Source organism: Athene noctua, chromosome 15 (genome assembly GCF_965140245.1).
Source record: "Athene noctua chromosome 15, bAthNoc1.hap1.1, whole genome shotgun sequence".
Classification (NCBI taxonomy): domain Eukaryota; kingdom Metazoa; phylum Chordata; class Aves; order Strigiformes; family Strigidae; genus Athene; species Athene noctua.
The window spans coordinates 2983314-2995337 of NC_134051.1; the positions used below are offsets into that span (position 1 = coordinate 2983314).

Genomic DNA, 12024 nt, shown 5'->3' on the forward strand with positions numbered 1-12024 from the left:
AAAGTCTCAAGGGAAGAACTGACCAAATGTTTATTTTGAAAAATTAACTAAGTAACAAACATACAGAAAAGAGGCACTGGTGACTTAGCCCTTAAATCCTGTGATAATTCCAGGAAAACCGAGGGACTGCCACCCTGCAAGTCCCCAGGAAAAAGCCTGGCCAAGCAGCCTTCCCACTGCTGTTCTGAGCTGAGCCCAAGGGCTGGAGAGTCTCTGACCCCTACCACTGCTGACTCTTAATGCCAGGCTTAACGAGGCTGCTGTTAGACTGGGCTTCCCTCTGCGCTGCTCTGTGCTGCTCGCCGCACCTCCTTCATGTCATAGGCCCAGACTTGCTCCAGCCCCTGCCCAAGGGTGCTGGTGGGGGTCCAGGAGGGGAAGGGGAAGCGTCCAGCCACCACCCGGGCTTCGTCGGGGAGTTCTGCGAGAAGCTTGGTGGCTAGGGGAGGTTTCTGGAGAGAGAGACAGCCAGGGCCAGGCGGCCTTAGGAAACAGTCCCGTCATGGCAGTGCCACCAGGGACCACAGGGCAACTTCTCGGCACGGCTGGTGGGTCCCAAGCAGGCAGCAGCAACCAAAGACCCTTTCAAAACATAGGGCTGATCCTAGCCCTGTGTATGGTTGGGACTAGGACTGAGTAACAAGTGATAGGATGAGAGGAAACAGACTCAAGCTGTGCCAGGAGAAGTTTAGATTGGATACTGGGAAAAATTTCTTCACAGAAAGGGTTGTGAAGCACTGGAACAGGCTGCCCAGGGAAGTGGTTGAGTCACCATCCCTGGAGGTATTTAAAAGATGTGTAGATGTGGCACTTGGGAACATGGTTTAGTGGTGGGCTTGGCAGTGTCAGGTTAACGGTTGGACTCAACTATCTTAAGAGTCTTTTCCAACCTAACTGATTCTTGATTCTATAAATTCAAGTGGTGCTGAACACCAAACCACTCACTCACAGCGGTGCCCACTTGGTCTTATTTTTTAAAGAGTCTCTGCCACTGTCCCAGATTATCTCTTTTCTAAGACAACCCTCCCTCGAGCTCGCCCAGAACAAGTCAGGGTGCAAGGGACTGACTTACCACACTAGGGGCCAGGAACACGATCACATTGTAGCAATCGGACAGGTTCACCTTAAAAGAGAAGGAAAAGGGGAATGAAAGAAGCAACAGGCAGAGGGGGAACCATTCCAGTGGCCAAATGCCTTGCGGGCAATCTTCTGAACCTCCGAGGAAGCAAAGATGCCCCACAACGTGTGGGACAGGGACGTGCTGGTGACCGGGAGCTGGGTGTGAAAGCAGCGCCTCTTGCAGAACACCAGCCTCCAGCATCGTCCTAGAACCACGTTCCCTGCTGGGTTTTCTCTGCTCAGGCTGATGCTAGCTTTAGCAGCATGTCTCGGAAGGCCACCATGTGTCAGCAGCCCCTCAGATCTCTTCTCAGAGCTGCTCTAAGGAGTGCTGCTGCCTGCAAAACCAGCAGCCAGCCCCGCGCCACCCAGGCTGCCGTTCCTCTGGAAAGCAGGATGGTTCTTCTGTGTCCTGGGAGCCACGTGGGTTGGAGAAGGAGCAAGCAACCATCAGCAAAGCCTGCCTGAAGATGCAGACCAAGCCCTGGCCCTGCCCTAGCTATGGCCAGCACTGAGCACAGCCAGACCCTCAGGACACCGTTACCTTCCACAGATCTTTCTTCAGGAAGGAAACCTTCCCATGGTACCCAGCCTTCCAGGCCCGGTAGCTGGAGAGACACAGCAGCCAGGGGTTGAGCTCATAGCCAATGGCTGGTCTGAGCCCTTGCTTATAAGCCTCTACCACCTGGAGAGAGAGAGAAAGTTGCAACTAAAATGAACCTCAGTGTCCAGTGTGGGGCGCAGAGGTTGCTGCCCAGCCCCACTCGCTCCTTCCTGCTGGCTCACGGGCAGGGTGACCTCCGTCCTCGGCACCTTTCAGGTGCAAAGGCTCTTTCCTCCTAGAGAGGTTGTTCCCACCCTGCTCACTGCATGAGATGTCTTCTAGGGCCACTCAGGGCCACCTAGAGCTGTCTAGGGCCACCTAGAGTGGTTTAGGGCTATCTAGGGCTGTCTAAGGCCGCCTAGGGCCATCCAGGACCATAGCCAGGAGGGCCACCTAGAACCACAGCCAGAGGCGGGGCAGCAGGTGGGTGGGGGGCTGCCACCCGCCCTCCCGGTGAGCGCAGCCCCCCTCCCTGCCCGCCGCCCATCCCGGGGCAGCCCCAAGCTCCCACCAGCGCCCCCCCCCCCCCCGCCCTTACAAGCCGTCCATCCCCCGATCCCAGATCCACCGTCTTTCCCGAGCGGCCCCGCAGCAGCGCCAGGGCGTTCGCCACTTGTCGGGGGCCGGAGGGCTGGTAGGGCACCTGGGGAGAGAGGGGGACGGTCAGCGCCGGCGACCCCGGGGGCGAGGGGACGGAGGGGAGGGGGACACGGGGGGGCAGCGGCGGTACCTGGAGCCGCAGGGGGACCCGGCGGAAGCCGGGCATCAGCAGGAGGGCCCAAGTAGCCCAGGCGGCCACCCCGCTAGCCACCGCCAGCTCCAGCACCTCCCACCCACCCAGCGTCCCCCCCCTTCGCCGCCCCCACGCCACCTCCCCCGGCTCCCCCGGTTCCCCCGGCTCCATGGCTGCCGGAAGGGGCGGCCCCACCGCCCGCCTTCCGCCGACGGACGCTCCCCGCCCCGCCGGGGCGGCCCCGGGGGCGGCCTGAGCCGGGGCAGTGGGGGGCGCCGGGGCTACTCTTCCACCCCCCACCCACCCCCCCTTCCAGCGTGTCTTTCTGTGCAGAGCTGGAGGGAGCGGCGGGGCTGTGCGCGGCTCTGCACGGTTCTGCGGGGTCGCGTAGTTGTGCACAGTTGTGCGTGAGTGTGCACGGCCCTGCACGGTTGTGAGCGGTCCTGGGCGCCTGTGCAGGGCCGTACGTGGTTGTGCAGGGCTGTACGCGGCAGTGCAGGGCTGTGCACGGTTGTACAGGGCTGTACGCGGCTGTGCAGGGCTGTACGCGGCAGTGCAGGGCTGTACACGGTTGTACAGGGCTGTACGTGGCAGTGCAGGGCTGTACGCGGCTGTCAGGGCTGTACGTGGTTGTACAGGGCTGTACGTGGCAGTGCAGGGCTGTACGCGGCAGTGCAGGGCTGTACACGGTTGTACAGGGCTGTACGTGGCAGTGCAGGGCTGTACACGGTTGTACAGGGCTGTACGTGGCAGTGCAGGGCTGTACGCGGCTGTCAGGGCTGTACGTGGTTGTACAGGGCTGTACGTGGCAGTGCAGGGCTGTACACGGCTGTGCATGGTTGTGTGAAGCTGTGCAGGGCTGTCCGTAGCCGTGCAGGGTTCTGTGCAGTTGTGCACAATTGCGCAGGGCTGTGTGCCGTTGTGTGTGTGGCTGTGCATGCCTGTATGTGGTTGTTTACACCTGTCCATGGTTGTGTGTGGCCCCACATGGCTGTGTGTGGTTGTATACTGCCGTATGCGTTTGTACGCAGCCGTTTGCGGCTGTAGGTGGCTGTGCAGGGGTTTGTGTGGGGGGTTGTGTGTGGCGGTGCAGGGGTTTGTGTGGGGGGTTGTGTGTGGCGGTGCAGGGGTTTGTGCAGGGGGTTGTGTGTGGCTGTGCAGGGGGTTGTGCGAGTGGTTGTGTGTGGCTGTGCAGGGGGTTGTGCGAGTGGTTGTGTGTGGCGGTGCAGGGGTTTGTGCGAGTGGTTGTGTGTGGCTGTGCAGGGGTTTGTGCGGGTGGTTGTGTGTGGCGGTGCAGGGGGTTGTGCGGGTGGTTGTGTGTGGCGGTGCAGGGGGTTGTGCGAGTGGTTGTGTGTGGTGGTGCAGGGGTTGTACGGTTGTTTGTGCGTGATGGTGCATGGCTGTGCAGGGCCAAGCGTGGTTGTGTGTGGTGTGTGCGGTTGTGCGCGGCTGTGCACAGTTGTTGGCGGCTGTGTGTGCCGCAGACGTGCAGGCGGTGGGTTTCCTGCTGTGAGGGAGCCGCGACTGTGGGAAAATTCCAGCGTCTGGGAGCAGGGAGGGGGCTAGGGCTGGGGCGGGGGTGGGGGGAGCAGCCAGGCCCCCGCAGCTTCTGCCCACCCGCAATTAATAGAAACCCCCACAAACCAAACCAAACCCGGGAACAATAACGGCTCAATTAGGGGAGCGGGTGCACAAAGGGCAGGCAGCTTCCCTGCCCGCGCTGGCGCTTGCTGCCACATCATCATCTCACCGGGGATTTCACGGCCACCGCCTCCCTCCCCTGCTTCCCCCTCGGCCTTTGGGTCAAGATTTGCAGGGCTCCCTGGGGGTGCCCCTCTAGCTCTGTATTGGGGTGTCCCCTGAGAGCTCGGGGACGGCTCTGGGGGTCCATGCAATGGCCAGTGGCACCCCATGCCCTTGGCACAGGGCAACCAGCCTCCTCGCGTGCCTTGGTGGCCCAGGGCACATTGCTGACTGCCCACGCGTGGTTGTGGGCAGAGGAGAAAACCCTGTGGGCAGCCCCAGGCAGGGAATGGCTTTGGGGTGCAGGGGACCGGGACTGGGGAGCAGTATTCCCTCCTCCCCAGCCCTGGGGGTGGCACAGCTGGCGGCCCCCAGCACTAGCCCACCCGCAGACCCCCTTTGCCGATGAGCCACTGCAAGCAGCAGCCAAGGGAAGAGCTGCCTAAGGCCAGCACAGGTTTCTGCTCTGCTCTCGCCCTTAATTTTGGGAACCTTGGAATAAGGATGCACACACACCCACCCACACATGCACATGTGCTCGAACCTCAAACCAAGGTGTGCAGCTCGGGGCGCTTAATGACAACCAGACCCCATTAACCACGTGCCCTGGAGCAACAGTGGGGCTCCAGCAGGAAGGAAAATTTGCCGTCCGACACCACACAGAGCCCAGAAATACTGCCCAGGGCTGCTTCCACTCCCTGCCCTGCCAAAGGGCCCAGCGCGGCTGTGACCAAATCAGGGGCCATGGGGATTGTTCCGATTTTCTGGTGCTTGTTGGCAGGTGGAGCCAGTTAAGGTTGTGAGGGAGCAGAAAATCAGGGGAAAGAGGAGCTGGGAGGAGAGGGGGCCTGGGGGGATGCTGCTGCAAAGGAGGAGGATGGTCTGTGGGGATGAGCTGGTCCCTGGGGCAGCCCAAGGCCCGCCGTGATGCTGCAGAGCAAATTAATTAATGAAGCAATTCCCAGGCAAGCCTGAGCCTTCCTTGCTGGGCCCCCGAGACGTGGCTGGGGCCGGCGGGGGGTGGCAGCATCACTTTCTGCCCCAGCCCTGGGGTGTCCGGCAGCATTCAGGGTGCCGGGCTGAGCAGGTGGCCGTGCGAGGGGACCAGTTGGGATGCGCTGCTAAAGCCAACGAGCTTTTAATCCACCTCTTTCCAGGGCAGCTTCCCCCCGCCAGGGCCGCGGCGGCTGCAAAGCAGCCCTGACCGCCAGGAATTTCTCACTATGCACTGGGAAAGCTCCTTCCAGCCAGCTGTCGGCAGCCTGGGGCCGCCGGGCACAGGCGTGTTGGACTGGGGAGAGCTGGGGTGAGGGGCCGCGGGGGCCCCACTGTGGGCCAGGGTCCTGCCCCGGCCCCGAGCATCCCTCCCCAGCACAGGGATGGCTTGGATTTGGTCCAGTCAAAGTGGGGGGCTCAAAGCAGACCCTCCTGACAGGTTTTGGGGCACAGCTCCCCAAGGGGTGGCAGGGTTGGGGGGTGGCAGTGTCTTTGGGGTCACCAGGCTCTCACTTCTCCTCTTGCCAAGGCCCGTGGGCTTGAACTGTGCCCCCCAGTCCCTTTTCTGCTGCTGCAACCTACCTGCTGCCCTGGAGCATCCCCAAACCCTATGGGGCATCCCCAAACCCCACGGGCCTCATCCTGTCTGTATGGGTCATCCCCCAGCCCCACAGGCAGCACCTACTCCTATGGGGCATCTGTGAACCCCAAGGGCATCATCCTGACCTTATGGGGTATCCCCTGACCCCAGGGATGTCACCCTGACTCTATGGGGGCATCCCCTGGTCCCAGGGGCCTCATTCGGACCCTATGGAGCATCCCCTGGTGCCAGGGGCAATATCCTCACCCTATGGGGAACCCCCTTGTCCCAGGGACATCCCCTGTCCCGCGATAGCTACGGGGCTCCAGGGTGCTGCAGGCAGGGCAGGCAGGCTGCCTGGACATCCCTGGGGTGGATGCAAGGCCTGCAGTTCCCTGCTCGGGGCCAGGGGCCGCAGGGAGGGCTGAGAGGGGCCGGCCGCCTTTGTGCCTCCCCTTTGTGCCCCGCGATTCACACGTTCAGGCTTTTATCCGGCAGCCGGGAAGGAGGAGGGTGAAGGGGGCAGGAGAGGGGGGAGAAGGGCCGGGGTGGGGGGGGAAATGGCGGGAAACGGCAGCTCCCTTTGTGCAATGGGGATGGGGACAGGGACCAGGGGACACCGCGCCAGTGCCACTGCTCTGTGTTTTGCCATCCCGGTGCAGACACCCACCGTGACCGAAGGCTCCACGGTCCCCGGAGGGTTCCCTGGGCTGGGACTTGTGTGTGTCCCCTGCCCTGGTGCCTGGGTCCACGATGGGGCTGATCCCATGGGACGAGGAGCCCCCGGCACATTTCTGGGCACATTTCCACTAAAGAAGCTAGTTTTGGGGTGCTGCTCTCACAGCATCCCCACACCCACCCTCGCGGTGGGGGCAGGTGTATGGGGGGGTGGTTTTGCAGCAGGTCTGGCTGGACTGTCCCTGGGGACGCTGGGTGGGTGTCACGATGCCCGCAGGGGTCCCTTCCCTGGGCTCACAGGGTGCTGCCACAGCCCTTCACCACTGCCACCCCTCTTTCCGAGCCAGGCTGGGCTCCAGCTGCCCCTCCAGAGACCCCCAGCTCCCATCTGGTCTACCCAAAGCCACCCCTGGAACACAAACTGGCCCCCAGTTTGCTTTCCTTCCCACTGTGCTGCCTCCCACCTCATTTTCCATCCTGCAGAGGAAATATTAACCAGGATGGGGTTTGTCTCATTGTGTTTTTACCCTCTGTGGCCATGCTCCATGCCAAGAGGCCAAGCAGGAATTTGGTTTGGCAGGGGCTGGACTCTGCTCGGATGACCGACCCTGGGGAGATGGAGATGCCGAGGCTGTGGGATGCTTCAAGTGGGGAAGGGTTCTCATCCCCACCCCATGGTGGGGAAACTGAAGCGCCAGCTGCCTGGTCCCCCCCATGGGACACTCCCGTAGGAAGCATTTGCACCCTGGCCAAGGCCCAGACACTGCAGGAGGCGGCAGCAGCGGGAAGCGAGGGCGGCCGACCCAACCTGACACAGGGCAGAGGGCACCAAAAACAGCATGAAAACCTCTGCAGCAGAGAACGAGCAGGATAACAGCCCTTTCCGCTGCAGCAGAATGAGCTGGTTTGGCCAAATAAACATATTTGAAGAAAAACAAGAAATTCTGCTGCTGGACAGAAAACCACCGGATGTTCGGCGCATTAAATGCCATAATTTAGCTGAGGGGAATGTGCTGGATTACAGTGGGATTGGAGCAGCCATGCTCTATCCCCGGGGCGTATGGAGGATGCCGTGGGCAGTGCAATTCCCTTTGCACCTCATTTATTGCTTTTCCAGCCTCATTTTTCCTCCTCCGCTGGGTTTCCCACTCCCTCCTGCTTCCCCCTGCCTTGCTTGGCTCCCGCCTGCTGCCAAAACCTGGGGCGATGCTGGCATCCTCGAGAGCCCGGCGTGGAGCATCGGTCTCCCCCAGGGCCGGAGCCTGCCCTTGGGCCCAGCCTGGCCCCAAAATGAGCACAAGCCCTTTGGCAGTAAAGTGTAAAATAAGCATCAAACTCTTCTCAGGGGAAAACATGTGTTCGTATCGAACCCACCAGGCAGGCTCACAGCCACAAGCTCACAAGCAGGATCTTATCACAACCAGATCTTTTTCTACACACATGTATATATATATATATATATATATATATTTAATTAAACTCAGAAGCCCACAGCACTCTTTGGAAAGTTTCTTGGCAAGGAAAAGTACGTTATGGTCAGTGAGGGCACCAAACACCCACCAGTTCAGCCTGGCAAGTGGTATTTGAAAAGATGTTCTTGAAGTAACACTGAAAAGGTATTAAAGCACAAGCTGATGTGTGCCATGACCCCAGCTCGGGTGGTCTGTGGGGCTTGGGGTGCTCAGAGGCTGAGCTTTTCCAGTGCTGAGTCCCTGTGGGTGTCATTGGTGGGGAGGAAGGGTGCCTGGCTGGGGTTCCACGCCCCATCCCTGTCTGGGGGTCCTGTCCCAGGAGGAGCAGGAGCCAGAGCCTGGCAGCTGGAGCCCCCACGGAGGGGGCAGCAGCGGGGCAGGAATGGGCAGGGCTGGGAAGGCAGCTCCACGCAGCCCAGCACAATGAGGCCTTGTGGCCAGTGGCTCTGACAAGAATCAGCCCTGACAGCGGCTCCGCCAGCGAGGTCACCCACCCGGCACGGGGCCGCCCACCCCCAGCCCCGCTCACTCCGTGATACCCAGGGAGAGGAACCCTAAAGCCACCCAGCCCAGGGACACACCAGGGATGCAGCATTTAGAAATACCAATATGTTGCTCTCTCTCTCTAGATATATAAATTGTAGGGGTGTTTCCAGCCCCGCAGGAGGCACGGTCAGTGGTTGGAGCTGGCACAGGGCTCTGCACCGTGGCACACATGCCCGCGGGTGAACGTCCCGCTCAGCTTTTAAATAAAGGAGACACACGCACACATGCTACAAATACAGCTTAGTTTATAAAAAAGTCACAAATTTGGTATCGTTATAACTTTAGTGCACATACGATGCCCCCCACCCCCACAGTCAAAAATCCCCCCCAGCTGGCTCAGTGTGTACCCCACCACCGGCAGCCTGGCGGGACCCGGCAGCGGCCCTGGGCTGGCGGTGACGGGTGGCACGGCCCGACCTCTCCCTCCCTCCTGCGGCACCTTCCTGCATCGGCGCTTTGGTCTTGCCCTGGCCACACCAGGACAACTCTGCTCCCCGCGCCAGCCTTCCTCCTGCCTCGCTATTCCCCTCCTGCCTTCAGCCTCACTCCTCATTCTCGGCATCCACCCTGCGGCTCCTGCCTGTGCCCTGCGTCACAGGCAGGGCCAGGGCAAGATTTGCCGCTGCCCAGCTCACCCTTCCACCCCCAACATTACAAATCCACCTCCTGGCCCTTCCAAACCCCACCGTGCCCATTGCTCACCGTGCCCATTGCTCACCGTGTCCCTGGCCCTGCCCACGGCCACCCACCACCAAGCCCTCCCGGGGGGGACAGCTGCCCCATCGTGCTGGACACACCATGTCCCACAGCATCCCCGAGCCCGCAGCATCCCCTGAGCATGCAGCACCCCCAGCCCACAGCACCCCGGTCCCCAGGGAGCCCCCAACCCATTGCCCCACAGTGCTGCACCCCTCACCTGGGGCAGGTCCCAGAGGACCACGGGCAAGTGTGCCCTGGGAAAATCCCTTCCCTTCTGTCAGGATTTTCCCGGGACGCCCCCGGCCCAGCAGCAGGAGCTGCCAGAGCCCAGCTACACAGCGAGGACGGAAGCGCCACGTGCCCTCCCGGCACCCTCCCCGCTGGCAATGCCACCCCTGCATACCCCGGGGATGCTCTCGCTGCCTGCAGGACCCGCGGGGCCCTCCCCGAGCCGCTCAGTCCATGGGGAACTCGCAGGGGTTCTGGCGCGTGCGCCGCGCCCCCTCGTAGATGCGCTGGAAGTCCCTATAGCGGGGCGCGCAGCTCAGCCAGGCTTCGCCAAAATGCAGCCACCCCGTGAAGAGGAAGGTGCCGGGGCCTGGCTTGACGCCGCAGCGCAGTGGGGTGCGGATGCTGCCCACCAGCCGCCCCGGCCGCCCCCCCACCTGGAAGAGGGGGAACTTTTGGCGGTGGATGCGGGCGGCGCTCACCCCGATGACAGATTCCTGCAGCTCCGCGTTGTTGGAGACGCTCCGGATGCTGCCACGGATCACTGCGGGGGGAAGGCACAGAGAGGTGTCAGCATGTCCCTGTCCCCAGCCCCATCCCGCAGCAGCCTCCATGACACTGCTGGCTGCCACCCAAGCCAGGCCAGCCTGGGGAGACCAGGGCTGCCTGGGGGCCATTTTCCCCCCCCAGTTTGAGTTTTCTTCCCTCCCCTGGGGCCCCAGGACCCCCCCTAGCACCCACAATGGGGGGGGGGAGGGTGCTGCACTCACCAAAGTCACTAGTGCAAATGGCCATCAGGATCTCGGTGTCGTTGCACGGCCGGCACGTGCCTACAACGGCCAAGCACAGCCCGTCACCAGGGTGGCTCCGGGTGACCAGCCTTGCGGGGTGACCACGCCGCACCCGGCCTCTCCATCCCCTCACCTCCGCGCAGACCGGAGACACCCCAGCAAGGGAGGTGGCGGCAACCACTTCCCCCCCAGTTTCCGGGGAAACTGAGGCAGGCTGGCCTGGGACGCTTGGCGCTCACCTTCTCCGGCGAGGCTGGCGGCAGGCAGCGCCGGGCGGGCCAGCCAGTCCCCCCGCAGCTCGTAGCGGAAGGCGGCGATGCGGCGGCTGATGTCGGGGTGCGGGGTGGCCTGCAGGAAGAGAGCCACCTTCTCCCGGGGCAGCCAGCTGAAGCAGCGCACGCGGGGCCGGGGGGCCTCTGGCAGCAGCAGCTCCAGCACCCCCTCCCTCTCCAGGTAGAGCTGAGCCCCCCGGAAGGTGCCAGACGGTTTGATGCAGGCGGTGACGTGTTGGGGGCTCCTGCCCTTGACGGCAGCGGTGGGGGGGGGCAGGCGGGGGGCCAGGCGAAGGCGAAGGGCCCCCGTGGGGTACAGCCATTCCAGCGAGCCCTCGGCGCAGTGCAGGGAGAGCTGCTCCACGCTGCCCGCCTCCTGCGACAGCCCGCTGCGAGGCACAGCACCCCCCGTCAGCAGGGACCCCCCCAGGTGACAGGGACCCCCCCAGCACTCCCGAGCAGCACCTCCATGGAGGAGTGCAGGGTGAACACGAGGAGCAGTAGCACCAAACCCGCGATGCCTTGGACTTGGGGTACAAGCGCATCGCTTTGGGGGTGCTCGTGTTTCCTGGCTCCTTCCTGGGGGGCTAAGGGGGGTCCCGTGGCAGCACAGCCCCCCCTTGCACCCAGGGTGGGCTCCCAAGCCACCCCAGCCAGGGTGCCCATGGTCTTGGGGTCGCCTGCTCCCTTGCATCCCCTCACTTTGGGGGGATCCCCAGTGGGTGCTGGGGGGTTACACGACCCCCCGTCCCTTCCCCTCGCGTGTAAACAGTGTCCGAAACAAAGTCTTGCCCACTGCATTTTGAGGATGGGGGGGAGGACACGCGGGAAAGCCAGGCTGGGGGAGCGGAGGCAGCCGCGGGGCTGCTTTGTCCCGGCCGCGCTGCTCGTGGCCCCCGTGGCCCCCCACGCCCCCCGCGTGGGGCTTGCGGCAGCCCCTCCTGGCGGGCCCCGGCTCTTTGTTCCGGAGCTCGGCGCCTTCCCCACCGCGGCCAGCGGCGTGTCGGGCCCGTGCGGGGCCCCGCCGGCCGCAGAGCTGCGTTTCACGGGCGAGGGCGGGGGGGTGGTCGGGGACGGGGCTCCCGGAGAGGCGGGGACGCCTCAGCACCCCGGCGACCACCATCCCTCCGGGGCAACGGCCGCACCCACGAGTGGGGAAACTGAGGCAACGTCTCAGCATCCCACCCGTGCCTCTGCCCCACGGCTGCAGGAGGTGGTGGCAGCCCCTCCCCGCTGCCTGCCCGGGGCGGGGGGGTGAGTGGGGGGGTGTCAGCGCAGGAACACCACCGCCCCCCCTCACCCGACCCTGCCCTGCCCCGGGCGGCGAGCGCTCCCCGGGGGGGCAGCGAACCGCGCAGCGGCGGGGGGAATGCTGAGCCGGGGACCCGCATGTGCCCCCCCCGCGCCCCCCGGTGCCGGTGCCGGTGCCTACCTGCCCCTCCAGCTGCACTGGTCCGCCGAGGCCCCGCCGAGCGCCGCGCCCAGCCCGGCCAGGCACAGCGCTCGCAGCGCCCACATGGCCGCGCCCGCGGCGGCCCCGGGGCGGCCCGGCCCGGCCCTGCC

At 63.6% G+C, this 12024-nt stretch overlaps 2 protein-coding genes across 2 annotated transcripts; both read right to left on the reverse strand.

Moving 5' to 3' along the window:
- Positions 1-12: 12 nt before the first annotated feature.
- On the reverse strand, positions 13-3425 carry ANTKMT (adenine nucleotide translocase lysine methyltransferase). The gene is given in 7 exon segments (XM_074919694.1): positions 13-452; positions 1073-1123; positions 1664-1804; positions 2262-2366; positions 2454-2660; positions 2663-2708; positions 3418-3425. Coding segments are annotated over 7 exon segments (747 nt in total). The 3' UTR covers positions 13-263.
- Positions 3426-8829: 5404 nt separating this feature from the next.
- METRN (meteorin, glial cell differentiation regulator) lies at positions 8830-12024 on the reverse strand. Its single transcript, XM_074919218.1, has 4 exons — positions 11894-12024; positions 10429-10850; positions 10169-10228; positions 8830-9942 (listed from the first exon to the last, which is right to left on the reverse strand). The coding sequence occupies exons 1-4, from the start codon at positions 11977-11979 to the stop codon at positions 9626-9628; spliced, it is 885 nt and encodes a 294-aa protein (XP_074775319.1). The 5' UTR covers positions 11980-12024; the 3' UTR covers positions 8830-9625.